The sequence below is a fragment of the Zonotrichia albicollis genome, chromosome 9, assembly GCF_047830755.1.
Source record: "Zonotrichia albicollis isolate bZonAlb1 chromosome 9, bZonAlb1.hap1, whole genome shotgun sequence".
Lineage (NCBI taxonomy): Eukaryota > Metazoa > Chordata > Aves > Passeriformes > Passerellidae > Zonotrichia > Zonotrichia albicollis.
The window spans coordinates 33,242,372-33,264,931 of record NC_133827.1 but is presented as its reverse complement, the minus strand read 5'-3'; the positions used below and the strand labels follow the sequence as shown (position 1 = coordinate 33,264,931).

The window sequence follows — 22,560 nt, the reverse complement described above, 5'->3', positions numbered from 1 at the left end:
ACACTCTCCACAGCTCCCCCTCTTGCAAGCCCTGATCTTGCACCAAGCAAGGTCACTCAGAGCCACTCTGGAGAGCAATGTTCATGGCAGGACAGCAGGGCCGGCTGGGGATGCTGCTTCTGGCCAAGACCCATGAAGCCTGGCTGTGGATCCAGCCTCTCCAGATGCTAGGATGGCTCATGGCAGCTACCACATGGGAGCAGAAGGTCAGCAAGAAACATAGGAACCTCCCCAAGGGAGACAAGCAATCACCTTGCTGGCCATATGTGCTCCATAAGCAGAGTCCCTGGTGTGGGGAACTGAAGGAGGAACTGGGAACTGCTTAAAACCATTTTTTCTGGGCTAGGTTTTCCAAAACTTTCCTCCTAGAATATTAGAAAGCATCTCTGAGTCCAAAGGGACAGCAATTCTTGCAGACACAAATCCACCAGATTCTCTTCTCTGTGGAAAAGGTGCTGCACCAGAGAATCAGTGGAGACGAAGCACAAAAGGAGTGCAAAATTTGGCAGAATTGTGGCTTTGGCAACTTTCAACAATAATTTTGATCAGGACAAACTCAGGAGTGCCTGAACCTCTTTCTTGCAGCTCTCAGCTAAGTGGGCTCTGGGGTTACACTGACTGAGAATCTCTGGTTATAGCTCACCTGGGCTCTGGGTGCCCTGCACAGCTCAAGGGTGGAACCACCTCTGTGCAAGGACACAAATCCAGGGGAGGGAAGAAATGAAGGAAGGAAAAAGGCTGGGAAGGAAAATAGCCTTGTTTTGACAGGCTGCTAAGGAAAGCCTTGGGGCAATCAGGTATGGGAAGGTGACCTTTCCACTATCTGGGGGGATGAGATCCCATGGAACCTGCCTACCCCAAAAGGAAAGATCACAGTTCCCAAAGATAACGGGTTTTCAACTTTCTGTTATTTTAATCCTTCTTTGTCTGCTCATGATATTCCAGACAAATAAAACACACCCTGCTTGGCATGCTCAGCCATCTCTGCATCATCTACCAGTGCCAGCAAGGCCTGGATGGTGGGGACTACATGTGGCCTGACCATCTGGGTCAATGCTGTCAGGCAAGAGGACGTTGCCATCACCCACAGTGACAAGAGGACCACACTCAGAGAAAGGTCAGGGTCAGGCTGTCACACAGAGAGGGGTGTAACTAAAGGTCTGTCCCAGCAACCAAAGCTCAAGGCAGCTGTCACTGATTCACAGCCCATGCTCTTCTGCAGATCTGCCCTGTTCATGCACTGTCATGGTCAGCCAGAAGGGGGAAGAGGGGACCTGTGCTTGTCACCAGGAGTCCTTACAGACCCCAAATGAACAGTCAAGCTCTGACTGTGCAGCCACCAGCAATGGTCTGGCTGCCTTTGCTCCTTTGGTGGCATTTGGCCTCTGCAGAGAGCACAAAGCTCTCAGGCAAAACTCATGACAGGGTGGAAAGCCAACAGGTAAGGCAGCTAGGGAAGGACTAGCTGTTGAGAGAGCACACTGGCAATGCAGAAACTATAAGCTTACTGCTAAGCTTAACAAGGCTGTCCACACCCACTGAACATCTTGCAGTTGGGTCCTCTCTGCCACTGGAGCCTCAGCAGAGTTCCACTGGTCAGACTCTGTCACTTCTGCACTGTAAAGGCACTCATGTCTCCCAGCACATCAGTGCTTTGGAAGGCCAGCACAGATTTTTCCTCTCATGCTAATGCTAATCTATGAATCTAATCTGTGGCCTGCTGCCATAGACTTCTGAAAACAGAACTCAAGTGTCCTTTCCCAGCTCTCTGCACCCCTACAGCGCTGCTTCTCTCTGGTCCTATCTTCTCCAGAAGATGCCCTTTCCTTTTGCCTTCACTCACACAAAACCTCTGGTTACTTCTGAATCACAGAAGGCTGCAGGGCAAGGCTGGGACAAATGTCAAGAGCTGACTGACCACTTCATTATTCTTCTGACTTTTGCTGCAGCAAGGTCACGAGACATCCAGAATCTCCTGCATACACAAAGCCCTACAAATCCAGCAGCCTTTTGCAATTACCCCTCTGGCACAGCTTTAACTCTTAACCAATTTGACAGCATTGCTCCAACACCACACTGCTGCTTTGAAGCTCCTTGTTGTGTGTGTCACTGTTCCTTGTCAGAAGGGGCTTGCTTTAAAGCCAGCAAACAAGCACAGGGAAAGGCACTGCTCCCAAAAACATTGCATTTTATACCTGCAGGGGCAATGGGGGACTGAAGTATCTCAGAGAAATGCAAGTGCAGGGTGACCCCCATTACAAGGGAGGTTCATCAGATCAAGGGATCTTCACCATTAGACATATGAAATAATTTCATTTTACAAGACTCTGCTGGGCTTCCCTGGGAGAGGAGGGGGAGAGCAAATTTCCAGTGCTGAACTGTGGTGTGATTTGGCTTGCACTGCCCCCTTTGGTAGTGCAGCCCTGGAGCTCACATGCTAATAAAGATCCCTTTCCACCCCAGTGGCTCTGCACATAAAGGAGCGTTGAGCATGGTGTGTGCATGAACTCAGTGGGAAGGGGAGCTGGAAGGCAGCCATGCTGAGAACAGAGTGCTGCCTACCAGGAGAGCCCCATCAATAATTGAGACATCAGAGGCACAGGGACATGTGTGAATAAGAGCTGTCAAAAGGAGTAATTTGAGTCTCTTTGGATACAGTGATGGATAGGCTCACTCGTCACCAGACACAACTGCAATACACCCGAACAGAAGAGCAGCAGAGCACTGAAATTCAAACGGTCTGGGGCAGGTTGTTTGGTGGGCAGGATGCTGTTGACTCCATGGATGGGAGTATCTCTCTTAAGGCACCAAGCAGGTGTGAGCACACTGTCCTTGACTGGTCAATGGAGCAAGAGAATGTACTCACAGCACACAGAAGGCCTCACAAATCCTTGGTGTGGTTTGGTGGCACGGCATGTACTGCAAACTCAAGGTGAAGGCAATGCCACCTCCTTGAGGAAAGCCACCTTAAGGAAAGGCATCTCCTGAGCTCACATAACACTTGTGAGCACATAACACTTGTTTGTACAATTACTCCATTCTTTGGATGAGTAACATACTCCCACTCTCTATCCCTACATCCTTAAGCCAAGGATGCAGCTGGCTGACAGCAGGATGCTCCTTGTTTCCCCATCTGCAGACACCGATGTGCTTCATCTGCACCCAAAGAGCCCATCCCACCCTCAGCAGAGGTGAGCAGACACTAAACCAGTGCACAGATATGAGACACCAGTGAAGCAGAGAAGCAGCTGCCCCTCAGTGCACTCTGTGCTGCCTGAGCCCAGAGGGGACCCCATGCCCTGCTCAGGCAGACAGGCCTTGGTGAGAGTGTCAGGGAAGCTCCTCACATCTTGTGGCTTCTTCCACCAAGGCTAAGAAGAGATTTTTAGAGAGAGTGAACAGTGCTTCACATCATCACAGACCTCCAGATTTGCCTGGGTTTTGGTGCAGCCAGCAGCCATCCTCATTTTAAGGAATGCTTTAGACCTGCAGCAGCTGGGGGCTCGGTCATGTGACAAAGCCTGGTAGCTCAAGAAGAAAAGAGCATGAGGAGCACTCCTGGCTGCTGAAACACTGCCAGTCTCTATATTGACCTGACTGGGCAAATTCTGCATGCCCCCCTTGAGTAAATGGCTTGGCTTGGATCCTCTGTTCCCAGCCTTGGCTCTGAGCACCAAACCTTTGTCATGAGATGAAAAGTTTTCTCTACACATGCACTGTGTCAGAGAGGTATTATCGGTTCAGCTGGGGAACCAGGTCAGACCTGAGCTGTCCCAGTCACAGGGCGATGTAAGGGCAGCCTCAGTTGGAACTGGTCAAGGTAATTCCACTGATGTAGGGGGAATTCAAGCAGAAAGAGTTCACCCAGGGCAAGGAGGCAAGGCAGAATATGAGCCTCTGAGACAAAAAACAGGGAACTGATCTAAAGATCACACTGAAAACAGTTTCCTGAAAGGCAGGGCTTCTTTTTCACCCCAGGCATTTAACCACTTTTAACCCCATGTGCATGGAAGTCCAAAAAGACTGGTATCTACTCTGGGTTGGAATAAGGCTCCCCTCTCCAGCAAGCTCTAGAAAGCTTTTTAAGAATAAACTTAGTCATCAAGCAGGTTTTTATGCCCCGCCCAAACTTCGGTTTTGACCCGAAAAAGAAATAGTCCTGAAGTCCTGACACTCACTTTTAAAACCACAAAAAACGAGCCATGCTCCAGTAACGTAATCACAGAGTTTTCTGGCACCTCATCCCTTAAAAATACATCCATCTGCCTCCACGCAGGCCATCAAACTCAATCTTGTTCACAATGGATTTCCCAATTCCTGCGTGCTGGAAGCACTGCAGCGGTGCTGGCTGTGCCGGCTGGATGAGCCCTTACAGCAGCACAGGCTGCAAACCTCACAGCTGTGTTTTCACTTAAAGAAGCTGCTCTGGAGACCAAAGCACTTCTTCCATGAGCTTTTCTATTTGTGCTGCAGCTCAAAATTGCTGGAGAAAGACCCTGGGTAGTGGATGAAGAACATGTGGTAAGGACAGGATGGGGGTAATAAAGGACAAACCAAAAGTCCTACAGTGGAAAAAAGAGGAAAGACAAGGAAACTTGCTACCAGCTCAGCGAGTTACCTCTCACACTGGCTTGGAGCAGTCCTTTCCTTTTGGCTTTGTAGACAGCAAATCTCAGCACCTGATTATGGGACTGCTGCTGTTACTGGTTCAAAGTCATTAATTGGTCCTAAGCTGGCACATCACACCTACTGCCTCCTCAGTGAGGCTCCTCTCCATCCCTACAAGCACAATTTCCAGGTGAAGGTTTAAATTCTCTAAGACATCCTTGAAGCTGTCCCTGCTGCCCCATTTCCTCAGCACATTAGCCAGCAAAGTGCCTTTGTTAACAGGCTACAAGGTCCATGCATGTGGCTAAGGACAACGTCAAATCAAATCTCAAAACAGTCTAGGAGAAGGAGATGAAACACATTTGGGCTATTACTCTGGTCTGAATCCCACTGCTTACTTTTATTTTAAAATCCTATCATTTACTTAGCTGCAGTCTGCATTACACAGCTGCATAAAACACAGTGAATTCCTGACATGGCAGATGGAAGACAGAAGACAGCTCTTCCCTCTTAAATTAATCTGGAAACCCAAAGGCTCCCAGCCTGGGACCCAAAGCCACAATAAGCTATTACTAAATTATCCCACAGGCTGCAACAGCTCTTTCTCTGCCAACATCAGCCCTGGGATGCAGTGAGGGGTCTCCCTGTCACAAAAGTGAAGTCACCAGCACATATTCCCTGGCACATAGGAGGACTGCCTTATTGATGGCTAGTGGCCCCCAAAACCTCTGCTATGGGTGGCTAGGCAGCACAGCAAAAGCAGGAAGAACTGTGGCTGCATCCTTTGCAAAGACAGGCAGATGCTGTCACCAAAATGACAAGCTGGCATCACACCTTTGGCTTTTATATCACAGCTGCAAGTCAAAGCTGAAGAGCATTTCTAGAAACACGGGGCACAAGACAACTTTCACCACTTGGCAAAAACATAAACTGCAAATGAGTTTATTTTTAAGCATTCACACTTGCCTGCATCGGAGGTTTCAGATGCAATCCACAAAGAAATTGATCCAGATTTATTTAGAAAGAAGAGCTGGATACTTCCGTTCATTTTATAAACTGGATGAGCTCATTCTCTACATGCACGATTAGGAAACCACAAAACTAAAATACAGATTATACAATTGTGAAGGGTTTGAATTTGTGGATTAAAAATACCTTCTTCAAAAGCTAACAAACTATGACATTGCACTGCATGCCCTAGACCACTAGGGAACTGTCAATGAAGTTAAAAGTATTTTCTACACATATACCAATTTGAAAATAGAAGCAAAACATCCCTAGGAAATGCCACATTAAAACAATGTGACACTAACAAGACATATGCCAAGTTTCACTGCTTGGCTGTTTCATTTTCTGTTATTCTGAGAGCTGCCTCATGCCAGGAACAGAGCAGAGAGCAGTGGTTACCTGGAGGAGGAGGTGACACTGTGCTGTCTTCAAATGGCTCAAGGCACAGGGAAGGCAGGGTAAGAACTGTGGGTGCAGATGTGTCTGGGTATGTAGCAGGAGGAAGAAAGGTTTGTTGTCTTTTACTGCACCTGACTATAGCACAACTTTCCCTCACCCCAGGAGCCCTGGAGGATGCTGATACATGTTTTACAAATCAGCCTATTTTGTGTCTTCCCCATGACTACTTTGTGCCTTCCCATAATGTGCCCAGTCTTTGTCATTGCTACTGGGAGGATACCAGGAATCGAGGGCAGATCGAACAAAGCAAATTCTATTTTCTTAGGTTTGTTAATGGAAACTGCTTCCCCTGCTAAGCCACTAATGGAGCTGTGAGAATCCAGAAGCACAGATTAATTCAGCACCCAGGTACTGCCTCATGCCTGGAGGGATTTCCATAGAGTCTCACTGGAAGACAGATAAAGCTTGTAATACCCTCCATACAAGAGATAAATCCATTAAAATATGAGCAGCCCCTGTGCTGACATGGGAAGAGCTCTACCAGGTAACAAGAACAATCATAACAGTATTTCTAGGTTCAGTTATATCTGCAACCCATTAACTGGGACTGTGAAGAGCAGAATACCCTGATTACACCACACTGATCTCAGTTTGACAGACACACCATTCTCTCCCATCCCTTGGGGTGCTGCTGTGAAATACCTGGCAGTCCTGAAATCCAGACCTAGTGCTGCTGACTCAATTTTTGCTCAGTCTCTGGGGACAACCTGGACTTCCTTGCAGGCAGCTGTACCACGTCCTTGGCCAAACCTTTTCCCCCTGACAGTGTTACAGCATGGGAACAGGAAGGGATGGGAAGACATCTCCTGCCATACACACAGAGCTGCAGAGCATTTTCTCCTAAGGCTGCATGCCACAGAACACCACTCCACATCCCAGCAGGGCAGTGCTGGCACCCTCCTCCATGGGCACAGGCCAACTGTGTGCCATGATCTCCTTTCCTTGACTTCACCAAAATCCCGTGGTATGTTTAAGCACAGTTGCTCAGTGCATGAGTAGGAGACCCAAAGCTTTCCACAGACATCCCTCTCCATTCCCATGGACAGCACGAGCTGCTGCTGTGAGCTCAACTGCCAGGCTGGGAAGAGACTGACATGGTTGAATTCTTCTGGCAGCAACCTGCTACTGCCCACATTTTCCTAGAGGCTCCAGGCTCCTCTGTCACAGCAAAAGAAGGAAGCAGGAGTGGACAGTGGCCAGGAGACTCGTCCCAGCAAGCCCAGACCCCCTGGCAGTGGCACAGCTACCCAGCCCTCCAGCTCCAACACGGCTGTGCTTCAGCAGAGAAGCAATTTTGCATGCGGGCACTTCAGAAAGGGCTCTGGCAAGGTTCACACTGAAAAGGTGTAAATTCTATAGCATTTTTGTAGGGCCAAATTAATTTCAGAGCCTGTGATGGTGCTGTGGATCTCTGGGTTAGAATGCAGGGGGTAGGATCAGGGAATCCTCTTCCAGTGCTAATGCACAGCAGGCTGTTACAGCCCTCTGTTCCACACTGTGACTAAACATATGTAAGGGGCTCAACATGGTTTATGTTCAGTAGCTGTGGTTTCCAAGCAGTATTGCATTTCTTTAAAATGAAGATACATCATATTTTAAAACTATTTTTAAAACCAGCCACAAATCTGCAACCTTTTACATCATTCCTCCTTCCTCCCACAAAACCTAAAACACAGCACACAGTCAGAGAAGATCAGCAAGCTCATGTGTGAGAATTTGGCTGCAGGGATCTCATGTGTGCCCATGCACACTCATACACAGAGGGAAACTCAAAGCTGTAATTCAGGTACAATCTATGTTTAAGCTTATCCAGGATGTATTTCACTATTTACAGGGGTGGATACCAGCATGCTCTATGCAAGGCAGGAGAATCTAAGGCTGACTCAAACCATGAGGTTGTTTAACAATCTGCCTCCGCAAGTGTAAGGTTTCCTGCCTCTAGTTCAGCATACAAGCAACCTGACTGTGTATCACCCTAAAATCTCATCACAGCCTTCCCTTGCCAGGACTGCTCCCATCCACACCTAAAGCAAGTCACAACACAACTGAATCTCAGATTTCCATTTTTAACACAGCCCTCCACAGGGCAGCATCAGCTGGAGCAGGGAAATCTTACCAAAATCCTTAGAAATTATCCTTAAAAGACATTCTGCAAAGGCTGTTCCCTAGAAATGCCTGTCTGCTGTGAAGTACAGCAGCTCTTGCAGAGCTCTCTGAGTTTTGCAGTAGTCTTGCATAAATCAGACTTTTCAGTTTCCCAGCTTGATGGACTTGGGTATTTGTTGGGTTAATTTTGTCCAGTCAGTCCTGGAAGAGGAGTTGTCCATACCAAAGCAGTAAGTTTTAAAGGCAGAAACCAGCACCGTATTTTACAGACAGATTCAAGCTCTTAAAATTAGCTGTTTATTCCAACAATATTAAAAGGAGACACACCACTTTCTCAGTCATTTTTCCATTCGTAGTATTTTTATTTTTTTTAAACCCATGAGCCTAATCCCTAATTTTTCTATGGAAAAGCTGGAAGGAAAAGATCACAGGGAAGAAGGATCAGCCTGCTAGAGCATCCAGTGTGCTTGTTCTCCCTTTGGAGAGGCTGTCAGGCTTACGGTTGAGATTATTTTTTTAAATACTTTCTGAAAGTAAATAAATAAATAAAAATCTCTCCAGGCATCGGTATTATCTTGTGAAGGAGACCCAAACAATGCATGGGAGGCTAGAAAGGAGCTAGTAAATTCTAAGGGTGTAGAACAGGAGAGGGGATTAAGCCTGGTGATTAAATTAGGTGACGCATGAATACATTCCAATGCACAACATCACTCAAGCACTGGACAAAACATATGGCAACAATGGAGAGCGCTGCCCACGAGGTCACCTTTAATATGATTAGCCATGGACGCCTGAAAGGAGATCTCCCGAGTACCAGCGTGGTAACCCTGCTTTGTGCAGCCTGGAGGAGCTCCCTGTGAAAGCCTTTGAGGCTCCCTGAACCCACACAAACGCTGCTGTGTGCTCAGGGATGCGCCCAAGTCCACTGAAAGCAGGACACAGACAAAAAAAGAGCCTTGAGGCCGGGCGAGCTTTTTGTTCCCCACTCCCAGGGCAGCGTTGGGAGCGGTCCCCAGGGTGTCCTGCCTGACAGCTGGGTCACCACACGGGCTCTCCTGTCCCACTTGGACTTTTCAACTCTGCCGTGCCGCATTCACCGGCACCGCTCCTCTCTTTGAAGGGGGAGAAAGCGCCTCATCCATCACTGACACGAAGGCAGTTAATTCACTTCTTTACAACTGGAAAGGCTTTTGCTGTGAGCAGGAGGGAGTGCAGGAAGAGTAATGAAATCCAAAAGGGAGCCAAATGATGCTTTCCTCTGCTAGACGCCAGCGCTGGCAGTGCTTGCTGCTGGCACCGTGCGTGGTGGGTGAAAGGAGACTCTTTTGTGGTATGCCATTAGCTACATCCAAGGCCCCAGTTCATGTTTACCACAGCCACTGCCTTACTTCACTTGGTATTTTTTTCCAGTCCTGTTGATCATGCTGCAGAACTGACCGAGTCCGTTTGGAAGCCTTGCTCACAGAAAGCAGAAACAAATTGCTTTTTGAAAAGATTAATTTTTTTTTCTTTTGTAAACCAAACCTCACGCTGCTTTCCATAAACCTAACCTAAAGCTGAAATCCTCACCTAGAACTGAAGAGCAAAGGTCTGTGCTAGGCTTTGCCCACACTGGTGGGCTCAGCCACACCACTTGCCCATGGAGAAGCCACAAGCCATGGGAGCATCCAGCTGTGCTGCCCAGACTGCACAAGAGGGCATCTCATACTTTGGCACTACTCTGCAGCCTCAGCAAGTAAAACCCCATCACAGCTGCAGCCAGTAGGTTGCCACAGGATCACAGAATATTCCGAGTTGGAAGGGACCCACAAGGATCACCAAGTCCAGCTCTTAAGTGAACGGCCCCTAGGGGCATCAAACCCACATGATTACCATGCTCTGACCAACTGTCCTGTCAACTGTAATGGGAAGAAACACTCCATGACATCAAAGATAATCTCGTGTGAGTCACTCTGCATGACAACCTTGCTGTAATCAGGTGAGCCCTTCAGACTGCTGAACTCTACCCCAGAGGACCTTGGCACACTCAGCTGAGCTCCCCACAAGGTTTCTCCAGGCCTTTAGCATTTCAGATTCCAGGCAATGACTAACTGGGGACACGTGAGGGACAGGTCCAACGGCAACTTCTTTCACACACTCTCTATCTGCATGGCTGGAGGGTGAAAGTCATGGAGACAACCCCAGGAGCAATTTGTTCTGGCTCACAGGTCCCAGCAGCTACAAAGGCTCAGTGACAGAGCAGCAACAAACACAGCACAGGACTGCTACCAGCTGAGCTCCTGCTACTGCCAGGAAAAGGATCATCTCCTAAAGCCCTTTCCAGTTTTACATTTCCAGCATGCCATAACTGCAGAGCCTTGACACAACACACGCCAGGCACTGCACTGTCACAGCTGATATTCAATAAGCTGGGAGATTCCTACCCTCTCATACCATAGAGTCACCTTTGATCCTTCTAATAGATCTCTTAGACTCTCATGGAATCTGCCAAGACTGAAGATCAAGCCAGTTTCTAATGACACAAGGCAGACCATGCAGCTGCACGCTAGTTCTAAAAACATTTGGGGCAACAGGTACATTAAAAGTTTGGGGTTTTTTATTTCAGACAAACAAAAAAACCCTTTTCCAAACCCTTCCCTCTTCCACAATGAAAATTAATGAGGGCTAGGACAAAAGCCTGTGGTAGCTCCTATTTCTTGGCCATTCAAGCTCTTTTCAGTAAATCTTCCTCCTCTGAACTGTGTTTTGTACCCATTGCTGTGCTACCACTATGACAAAGGCTACTTGTGGCAAAACCACTGATCCTCAGTGCTGGGTCTAAAGTAAGTTACAGACAATTTTCCTGAAGGGATGATGCCCAGGTGATGTTACTTTATCCAGCTGCTTGGGGTTGGGGCAAGTCCTCTGTCCCCTGCAGAGCTTGGCTGCAGGTGGCAGCTGTGAACTCTGAAAAAAGAAGGTCATCCAGTTCACTCCTGAGGAGCATCCATGCCTCCCTATGACGGGGGCACAGGACAGGTTTGACACATCTCTGTCTGCTGGATTTCTTCATGCCAAGAAAAATGTACAACATCTTGTTGGTCCCAGCGTGTGGAGACCAACTGGCTCCTGTGCTGGGCCTGGCCTGTGGAAACTCCATTCAGATGCCATATTTCTATCTGGCATCTCCCAGTGCTCACTGTGTGCTCCAGTCTTTATCTCAGAACTCCTGGGATTCTGAGCAACAGCATTCTTCCAGTGTGGAGAACCTCAGAGTACTCTCTTGCACTCTTTAAGGAAAGACACACCCGTTTACTCTCTCAGCTGGTTGCAACAGCACGGTGTTCATGGTCTTTAAACTGATTTCAAGGAACCTTTATAAATGTTTGACAATCTGAAAAGAGATGACCACACTGCCAAAGGATTTCAAGGTTGGCCTCTGGGTAAAGGATATTTGTCAGCAGCTCCCCTGGAACAATGTTATGGATCCATCAATATATCTGCCTTTTACTCCTACCTAAACATGAGAAACCAGTAACTCCCCAGCTCATTTAACCACCTGCATGTTGCCCATTGTCTTATTTAAAAAAAAAAAACAACCAAAACACCTAAACAGCAAGGCAATGTGAGCACAGAATTCACTTTCAGTAATGCTTGAAAATAATAAAAAACAGAGAGCTGAAGTGAGAATTCAAAACCTCAAAGTAATTTCAACCATACATACATGAGTAGGGAAAAGTTTATACATGATGCAACAGAAAAAATGACTCACTTTCTGAAATGCCAAAGCCTGTTTTAGTTCATTTTGTCTTCTATACCTGCTAAACACATCAATGACTGAGAAATCATTTAATAAATTGCATTTTTTCAAATCCCATTTTAGCTATTTAAGCATTTTATTTCCCTGTATTGTAGGTCAGGTTCTACCTCTAACATGCTAATCAGAAATAGAGTGCAAGCTGGACCAAGGGGTTTGCTCCTCAGAAAAGCAAGGATAGTCTTGAGATTAAAACAGAGACCTTGAAATTGAGGTGAAACTACAACTCAAAAGTTAATGCAAAATCTCCTGCTGACTCATGGGACTGTGAATTTTTCAGCATTGCCATGAGACACCCAATAAGCAACAGCTCTGAAGCTCCCCAGTTCTGCAGGATCACACAGATCAAACCCATGACAGGGCAGGTTTACTTCAGCTGTCAAGGATGGCACAAATTAAATTTTGTTGCATTCAGGCTAGGCTGGTTTTTTACAAAAAAGGCCAAGCAAGAGTGACTGCTTGGTTAGTTTGTATTTCTGTGACAGAAACAAGTTTTTCAAGCCCAGTTAAAGGAATTACCCACAAAACCCCCTCCACAGTGATTTTGCATGGCTGGTTTCTTCCAGATGTCTCAAGTCCCTCATGCCACTCCAGTCCAACAAACTCTTGAGGCTACTTTCTCACTGCCTCTTGCTTAGTTTTCAAGTGACCACCAATTTAATGGCAGCCCATCACAGCTGGGCAATGGACTGTGGCCAGCTTAGCTGGTAACTAATTAGCACAAATGCAAGATATTAGCTGCCAGATGAGATCCAAAATAGAAATATGCTTCTTTCAGAGGGCAAAGTTTAGCAGTGTTGGCAGGTTTAAGGTGTGACACTGCAGTAAGTTGTGAATACACATCATGCGTACTCACATGATGTGTACTCACAAGCTGATGGGAGCGATGGGTGTTTGTGCCTCAAGATGGAAGCAGGAAACAACAGGGAATGTGTCCCCCACCAGTGAAGGCAGAGCTGCACAAAGAAGGAGCACACTCAGGGAGAAGGTCTTCCTCAAATCCCAACTAAGGAAATAAGTGCAACGTGGACCAACAACCTTATCTGAGATGTCATGCCTCATGCTCCCATTTTACGCAATTTCATATTCAGGGGAAATCCATACTCTGAATTATGTTTGTTTGCTTAAACAACTTCCCTGTTACCACATGAAGATGCAGAAAAGGGCATGATAAATGATCCAGACTACCCAAGATAGATTCAAAGCCACTTGCTTTCAAAACAAACCCAAGAGGTTGCTCAACAAAATGCACTCCAAATGAATCACTGCAAACTTTAACAGGACATATAACTTCAGAAGATGTGAGCTTGGACTTGGAACATTTAAAGATAAACCCAAAAGTGGACTTCAGCAGGCACTGGTTTCCTCAGATGGGGCAAGATCAGCTCTGTCCTCACCTGCTGGGATCTTGGCTAAGATCTTGGCTATGCTTGGATCCTGTAGTCTCATTTCAGAGGGCTATGAAAACCACAGGTGCTTTCTGAGCTTCTTTGTACTTCAGCATCCGTATGCTATGAATGACAAAAGATAAAATACCCCAGGACTCAGAAGAAGTGATCATGCCCAGAAACACCTGATAAAAAAATGAGTTGTTGGCATGAATATTTTCCCTTCTCACTTTGGAATTGAAATGAGAAATCACAGAACTGTAATGTCAGAATCTTTCATCTCCTTCCAAACGTTGTCTTTTGTTATTATACAATTAGCCTTTCTTCTATATACTGTTGGGTGAAACTGAAATGGCTCTGACAAAGAGCTGCCACATCTTCACCTATGGCAGATTGATCACATTTGCAGCTGTATCAGTCAACACCCAGTGACTCCATCTAAAGAGGATGATGGATTAGCCTTGCAGTCAACTATAATTAATACCTGAAAAAAAAACCCTTGTCAAGTCTTTGTTCAAATACGTGATAAACAGAATCTGGAACAACAAGAGACTTTCTGATGACGTCTGTTCATCACCAGGGAAGAAAAACACCATTAAGTGGAGGGCAAGAGTCTCAGAGCAAGGATTGTTTCCTCAGCAGAAGATGTAAAATAAGCATTTCCTCCCAGCACTCACCCCACATGCACCTCTACACAAACATGTTTGCCTGGGTTTTATTTGTCTTGCTATCAGAGACACTGAAGAACCAGTTTGTTTCTGCTTCATCAAGAACCAGTTTTTCCATCCTGAACCTTTTTCAATATAGCTAGCAGAAGCCACTACTCTCCCTATCAACCTCAAAAATACCAGAGAGCAGCTTGCTCAGCTGGATCAAGCACTGAATCCCCTGTCCACCTGAGCTATCAGCATCACATTTGGGACACATTCCACCACACGAAGCCAACACAGATGCCCTCTTTTTCCCCTAGACATGCTATTTGGCACTGTCTGAGCAGATGACACCAGGCTGTCTGTCACAAGGCAAGGGCAAGACCCATCTGCGAGCAGTTAATCCACGGAATCAAGAGATGTGTACTTCATGTGTGAAGTTGGAGTGCTTGCAAACACCTTCAACCTTGCTTGCAGGTCAGCATGCAATGACTGCCAGCTCATCCCCCTTCTACAATGGCTGATCACCAACTGGATTCAAGCAATAGAAAAAGCCAAGCCATTTGGAAGGTCTAAGGATGTACTGCCCACTGCAACTCTGTCCCAGGCAAGCAGGAGGGACTTCCATAGGATAGCAGCCCACTGGCTTGGTCCTGGCACACATAGGCAAAGCCCAAGAACTGAAAAGAATGGGGAGAGAGGCTACTACACCAATTGCTTCTGCACTGCTGAGATGTGCTGGCCACAGTTCAGCCCTCATGTTTCTCTGCTCTGAATTGTGAGATGTATCTGCTGGGGAACCAGGAGATATAAAAACCCCTGTCCTTAACTGGGCCAGCAATACACAGCAGAAACAAAGAAGGACCAGTTCTTATTCCACAGGTGTCAGTAATAAACATGAGATGAAGAGAATGGTCAGCACTGGCCCAAGGCACTGGATTGGCAGGGAAATCAGATAAAGTCCTGCCAGCTCAGCCACCAACACCCCATGTGAACTTGGGCAACTGCTTCACCTCTTCATACCATTCGCATCATCTGGAAGGATGGAGCGAGCCTCCCCTCTGATACCTGCTCTGAGGCTAGCAGGTGAAAGAACAACTAACACTTCTGCTATGTCACACAGCATCTCAAAATTAAAGGAAAATACCTGTTTTTTACAGAGAAGTTTCTCAGCCTGCACATCTGTGATAGAATTAATAAAATTCAAGGGTTAAGCTGTGTTTGTTTAGAAGAAAAGCACTTGTACATCACTGGAGCTCCTGAATATCCAAGCTAGTGGCTGGAATACTTTCTCCAGGAAGAATAAAGTCATAACCCACTCTTGCATTACTGATGGTAAATTAATGCCAGAGCACCACTGTGTGGGGAGCTCCTTCCTGGCTGTGTTTGCCCAGACATCTGGCTGCAGTGGCTCCCAGCACAACGCTCCACAGCCGAGCCCTGTGCTCCAGCGCCCGACTCCCCGCGCGTGCCGGAGCCAGCTCGGCCATTCCCCAGCTGCTCCTGCTGGGACACAGCTGCTCGGCTCGGGAAGAGCCACCAGGGAACGGCGGGACGCGCGCAAGGACATCAATCCTACTCACACCCCTGGGAAGACTTCATTAAAATCCCAGGGCAAAAGACTAGATTCGGAGAGCTTTCCACTCAAAATCCTAATTTAATCAAATTATTTTAAAACCTCCTGGCAACGCAAACATCTCCATGCAAGCAGAGAGATGCTCAGCCAACACACATCCCCTCTATAACACAATCCCAGAACTTCTCTGTCCCATGTGGATTCTCGGTGTGTGTGCAAACTTCCCGACCTAAGCTGTAGCTGCTCCTGACCACAGTGGTGACATCTCATATTCTCCTGCCAAGCACCATGTTCCTCTGTGGTATGGTAGGGAAGACATGCTGAAAATCCTCCCTACTTTTCTGACACACCTTTGTACAGCTTTGTACATTTTGGGTACTCCTGCAGGAGAGTACCATTCCCCAGGAGGAAGCTGTGGCCTCAGATGCTCGTTTTGATGTATTAACTGGGGCTACACAAAAGACATAAAATCCCCAAAGGAAATTAATCTCCAAGTACATCCAACATTCCCCCAGCTGCCTTATGTATCACACAGTATAAGCAACTATCCATAATGATCATATAGCACCTGCTGTCCCCATTCTGGGTTTCAGTGATGTCTCTTTAACCAGACATCAAAGAGAAGGAGCAGACAATGCTGGAATTGTGATAGGAAGTGAATAGTGAAAGCTCCTTGTCAGTCTGAGTTTCCATTTATCTCACAGCCCCGTACATACTGCCCACCCTGCCTCTGCTGGCATGTTCATGCACTTTTGCTGTAACAGCCTCTTTAGGAAAGTATCATAGCAGTTTTCAGGCTTTTATAGATGGGTCTTTTGCATTTTCTCTTGCACCAAAGCCAAGTGCCCAGCCATGTACCTACACCTCTACCTACCCTGATGGAACCAAATCCGAGATGAATTTGGTACTGTCACATGCCATGCAATGAGCACCGTGACTTTCTTTTTGAGACTGACCAAGAGATGCAGCCCCTGCTCCAGTCAGGGGCTGCAGAAAAGCCATTTACTCCTCCCTTGAATAGTCCATGCACTCAGTGTGCAGGGGCAGCACATACAGCAGCAGCCTTGGACAGAGAACTTAAGGATCACTCCAGGGAGTAGTCAAGCCAGGACAAACCTTTCTTCCCCAACTGCATTTTAAGACATAAATTCAGAATATGGTATTAAAGAAAACATGTCAGACTGAAGTCTGTGCAACATTATAGCCCTTTTCTCTCCCATCTAAACACTTCTTCCAACCCTAAGTCTTCCATTCATATACTAATTAACTGTATTTTGCACACAATGACTGTTTAACCAGGGTAGAATTATTTATTACTTTCACAAAGCAAGAATAAAAGACGTGAATGCTTACTATACAGATATGAGGCAGGAAATATGACAAAACAATTTCCCATAATTATTTCCAGCAGTTGCTCATATTGGAAAATGTTAATAATGAGAGTAATTCATTTGTGGTTCTTGAGATTTACAATTAAACAGCATTAGCAAGGACAGCTGTCTAAAAATACATGTTTCTGTCCTATCCCATTAGCTACAACCAAAACCGAAATTTCCCAACATACAGTGTCCCAGGCAGTGTCCTTCCTCCTCCTCCCTCTCCATGTGTGAGTGGCTTGAGTCAACTTCTCAAAGCCATTTGCACCAAGCAGGCAGACTAGGTTCTGAGGGCTTCAAAACCTATACAGAGCTGGCTACTAAATCCCAGATGTCACATACCTGGGTGGTTTGGAGCTGGCATTCTGCACACATCTTGAGTTTTGGGACCTTTGTGCTTGTTTCCCTATGTTCCTGAAGCTCTATGAAATGCTTTTGTACTTCAGCAGTACCACCAGTCTTAAATAAACAAAGCTATTCTCAAAGATCACTGATTTCCTTATCCTCAGCAGCCATGGCACAAGACCATAGGTCTCCAGTGTGCTACAGAGCTACAACAATACAATTTTTACTACCTCTAAGTTACTCAAAACAATACAGACCCATAGCGAACATCAACCCTTGCTCACATGACAAGACAATGGCATCCTACACAAGCTGGGAGCAAGCACATGTGAGACAATTTCACTACCAATTCAACACTTAAATTCGTGTAACACTCTCATCTTTGTCATTTTTGCCCTTTTTTTCCTTCCCTTTTCCCACACACCTGCAAAGCTAAATGTCTGTTTTGCAGAAAACAAGGAGAGAAGCTATTCTAGCAAACAATTCAGTGCCATTAAATGGTACAATGCAAATGCACTTTGGGTTGTTCTCACAAGAACTTTGGTCAATGCTGATGTTTTGAGCGCCCAGGTGTAAATGTGCTGGTAAAGGTAGAACCACTGGCACAACAAAAGGAAATGGTTAGCTCACAGAGAGTTGTCATAGAGACAGATCAGCATCCCGGGGTATTCTCATTTTAAAAAGGCACAGAAATCCTTTTTAACCTGTCTTCCCGTAGGCATCTGTCCTCGTGATTCATTTCTAAACTGCTGAGGCCAAAAGAGAACCATTTATCAGCACGTCTCCTCTAGGCAGGCTGGAGCTAAGAAGCTTTTCTGCAAACTTGATGGTTTTTGTTGAAAGCAAGTTTCTATCTGATTCTCTGGCTAGTGTTTCTAAAAGCTGTGGGCTGGGGAAGTGATCCAGCTTCAAAGTAACCTGGCCAGGAAAAAAAAAAAAAAGGAAAGCTGTGGGTTGTGCTCACTTTGCTTTTTAAACCAGGTCAGATCTCTGCTCCAATTTATAGACTGGCTACACCAGGAGCTGTGAGAGGACAGCACAGAGGGGGCATTTCATGGTCCTGTGCGGGAAGGAGGTGTTGAGGGGGGAAGACAATATCGTAAATACCTGAACATTATTTCTTAGTCACATACAAGACTTCTTGCCTTTGCACCTAAAAGCTGCAGCTCTGAATGAGAAGGAAAAGAAATACATTAATCTCTGTCTATGTGGACAAAGTTTTCATAAGCTTCTTAGCTGTTGAAGGTGCAAAATCTTTAAACCTTTAAAACTCAGCTCAACTGCTTTTTGGAACTAGGAAGCTGGCAGGCAGCACAGGAAACCATATTCTAGGGAAAAAGCCCCAGAAGGGGCCTATGGGGACAGCTGGATCCCCACGGAATGACAGATGCGTGGCTCTGGTTGCAAACATGGTCCTCAGACCCAAGGTCCAATGCAGCAGGATTCTCTGCAATCCCAGCAGGATTCCCAGAGCTCTGCAGAGGCATGAAAGGAACTGGAGAGTGGGGGAAAAGAGGGGTCACAGGTATGTGAGTTAAAGTCATGGCCAGGATTAAACTAAAGCAAGAATTCAAAATTGCACAGCCCCAAGAGGCACACACATGTACTGACACTGAACCCACAAACCCTGAGCTTTCCAAACTGTGTACTATCTCTGTAATGTCTCACGGTCTTCTGTGTGATCCAGATATGTAATTCCTAAGTTATTAAAAAATGTATATATATATCTGTATATTCTTCATCCGTTGAGCTATGGAGATTCCTGCTTCTAAAATTGCTGCTAAAGGATAAAACTATGGGCAAGCAGATGCTGCTATCGCATTAGGTCATAAAAATTCAGCAGTGACATTCAAAGAGGAAACATTCTTCTCATCCCAGCAGGACCATCCTGACACTGCTGCATCCTACTGGAACCATTCTGTGTCATGTCCAAGGAGCTCCCTGGCCAGGCAATATTTCTGCTGTTATAAAGATATGCCCATGAATTGCCTCATCTGAGAAATGTTCTTAGTTTTGGGGAATAAATCCTAAACTGCATGGATACTATGGGACAGATCAGTGTCAGTCCAAAGAGAAAACTGAGGCAGACAGGGAGAGCACCAGCCCAAAGCCACCACATCCAGTGGCAAAGGAGAATGGGAGATTCTTTCCCCCAGGATTTTCTTAATACCAACAGCAAGCACAGGAACACTTCACACTGAAAAATGGCAGGGTGGAAGTAAACAAAAAAAGTCGTCACTGTTCAATCAGGAGTTACCCCATGGCAGAACTCTCAAACATAACACAATATATAGGAAGAGGGCTCACATCCCTTAGAAAAAAAAGCACACGAGTCATCCATGCTCAGCCACCCCCTCCCTTAAGACTGTGAGATGATCATTTCCTTCACTCACATATTTATTTGGAATCCGATAATTCATTGCCCCAAGTTTCCTGCTGGAGTTTGTCTTCCATTGTTCAGGATTTACATTACTCAACAGGAAATCAGTGAGAGGTCCAGTGATTAGAAAGGTGTATTTCCCATTTGGGCCCACCCTTGCTTGCTCACTTGGGGCTGGAAGTGGGACATGGCACACAACTGTGCTCATGGGAACTCAGGGAACTGGGGAAGCAGGAGTAGAGGAGTTTGTCCCCTTCTATGAAAGGACACAGATTGCTTTGTCCTGCCATATGCCACTGGCCACGTCCTCAAACCTGTCCCTCACACACTGCTCATATTCAGGCCTTGGAGCAACCACTTCCTCCATCGGCTGGGGAGGGTGTAGTTTATCAAAATAAAGCTATCAGGGCAGTACTTGACTCCACTAAGTGTGGTGAAAGTGTCCCTTGATCTAAAATATGCTTTCTTCTCAAAGACCATTACTTTGACATTCTTGCCAGGGGAGAGAGATTCTGCACAGTATAAAGTGCCATTTGTGACACATAACTCAGTTTATCATGATGGCTGGGAACAGGCTGAGCAGGAATCAACGGCCTCTGGTGCCCTTAGCTGTGGCTTTTAATCCCAATCTCACAAATGATGCTCCAATATGTTCTCTTTAATGGCTCCTCTGCAGGAGCACAGAGCAAAACAAAACACAGCTAATCTTTTATGGGCTATCACTGGAACAGGATGCTTCCCTGGCCAAATTCTCCCATTGAAAATGTCACAGCTGGTTTAAAACATATTTCCCCTGAGGTTAGTTTGATAACAGGTAACTCAACTCGGGGGCACACAGCTAGCAGTCAGCACTGCACTGTAACAGTGACTTGTGGAAGGCAGCTGGTGACCTTTCTGGGCCACAGCTTCCAGTCACCATGGACTCTTTTTCCAAGCCAGATACCTCCAAGGCTTCCCAGGCAGCTGATCTCGTGCAAAAGCTGCAATTTTTATGTTTCTCTAGCATTCAGGGTGTGCTTGGGAACAAAGGCCCAGTTTATTAGCCATTGTGCACTAAGCTTCAAAGAAGAAAGTCTCTGTTCCAGAAGAGGTTTAAGAAAACTTCAAAGTGGAATTTGATTTCCAAAAATAGTTTTCAAATTAATTTAGGGAGACCTTAAGCAAATGTCCTTGCTCCAGGCTCACTTAAGTGTGCTGAACCAGTCCTCTGAGACCTCCTACAACAGATGTAGGCAAGACAGCCCCAGACACTTCACTGCCTACAGCAGAAGGTTTATCCTAAAATTAAAACTCCTCTGCTGAAACTCAAGACACAAATTTGTCATTCTGTCCATCTTAGACATGGGGGGAAGCACATTGCCTCTTCTTCACAGCAGCTCCACCAGAATGTTGGGGAAGGTCACAGATTAGAGACACCTCTTGCTCCTGTTGCTCTGCAATGATTTCTCTAAAATTAGACTTTCCTGCAACTGGAGGCAACACTACAATGCTGAGTAAAATGGAAGGGTTACAACATATGTCTTACATACAATAGCCCTGTTTACACCACTCCTAGCTTCTTTCTCAGCAATATCCTTATGTTGACTCACACTCATTTTGCAAAATGAAACAATAGAGTTTCCTTATATTAAAAGATTATTTTGTCTCCTGCTCAGGAAGACCACTGGGTTCTACAAATTACTGGAACCTCCTATCCAAAAAAACTATCAGAAGCCACCTCAGAGCAGCTGAACATCACGCAAAAGTATTTTTTGCTGTGATAGCCTAAAATATCTGAATCTCCTTGTAAACAGAAATGACACATACCACTACTGATACAAGATTATTTAAATCACCCCAGACAGAAAACCTCCTCACTAGCATTTTTTCCTCTGAAACACACCCAACACTTACAAGTATTAGCTTAGATAACATTTAGTCATTTTCCCAGCATAGAGAACTGCTATGAAAGCTGTGGAAAACAAGAATATTGCAAGCACAGACAGAAATGTGGAGGATGAGCCTTTCCCAGTGAAATGTGCATTAATATCTGAACTGCACGATAATGAATGACATTGTCATGATTTGTTTCACTGCATGAATTACTTACCCAGTCCAACAGGATTTTAGGATTTTGAAAAATGTTGGAAAATGGATCACTCCTTAAAAACCAGGGATTTTTTTCTTTTCATCCTACTTACTGCTTATGGTACATAATTTGACGCCACTCTTAAGACAACACTGGCACTCAAACCTGCCTTTCTATTCCAGCCTTGATTTTACCCTTCGAGTTTTCAGACTGGCCAAGAAATCCTTAGAGAGCACAAGGTGAAGTTGCTGTGGTGAAGCCTGAAGGGCTGGACTCACTCACCTGGTCTAAGTGCAGGGCGCCCTCGGTGAAGCGCTGCTGGCGCAGGCGCTGCGCCACGCGATGCAGGTTCAGCACAGCCTCCTGGATCTCGGCTATCGCGTGATGGGGTGAGACAGGGGGAAGCTCTTCAGGTGACAACACCTTCCCAGGGCTGTCAATCATGCTCTGGGCATGGTCATAGCTGAGCTTCACGCAGGAGCAGATGACCGTTCTCCCAAACCACTCGTCAAGGATCTGCAAAATTGCCAAGTGGAAATGGATCTGAGGACTCATTCTTCTGGTGCACAAAAGCTTGGGGAGTTGTACAAACACTGGGAGGAATAACAGCAGACTTCCTCACTACCTGTGATCTCTGGGTGAAGATCTTGTCCTACTGAGACCTTCAGGCCTTTTGCATCTAGTAAGGTGTATATGCAAGCAACAGGTAACAATGCATTGTGCACATACATAGGAGACTGCCTGGATCTCCCTCCTCTACCTGACTTCCCTCCTCCACAGAGCTCCAGGAACTACAAACC

At 46.1% G+C, this 22,560-nt stretch overlaps 1 protein-coding gene across 3 annotated transcripts in view; it reads right to left on the bottom strand.

Moving 5' to 3' along the window:
• DIS3L2 (DIS3 like 3'-5' exoribonuclease 2) overlaps positions 1 to 22,560 on the bottom strand; it is a 179,644-nt gene that overhangs the window by 39,005 nt on the left and 118,079 nt on the right. For all 3 annotated transcript variants that reach the window (XM_074547292.1, XM_074547291.1, XM_074547293.1), the window contains exon 14: positions 22,043 to 22,276. In XM_074547292.1, coding sequence (XP_074403393.1) covers positions 22,043 to 22,276 — 234 coding nt within the window. The remainder of the gene's footprint in view (positions 1 to 22,042; positions 22,277 to 22,560) is intronic.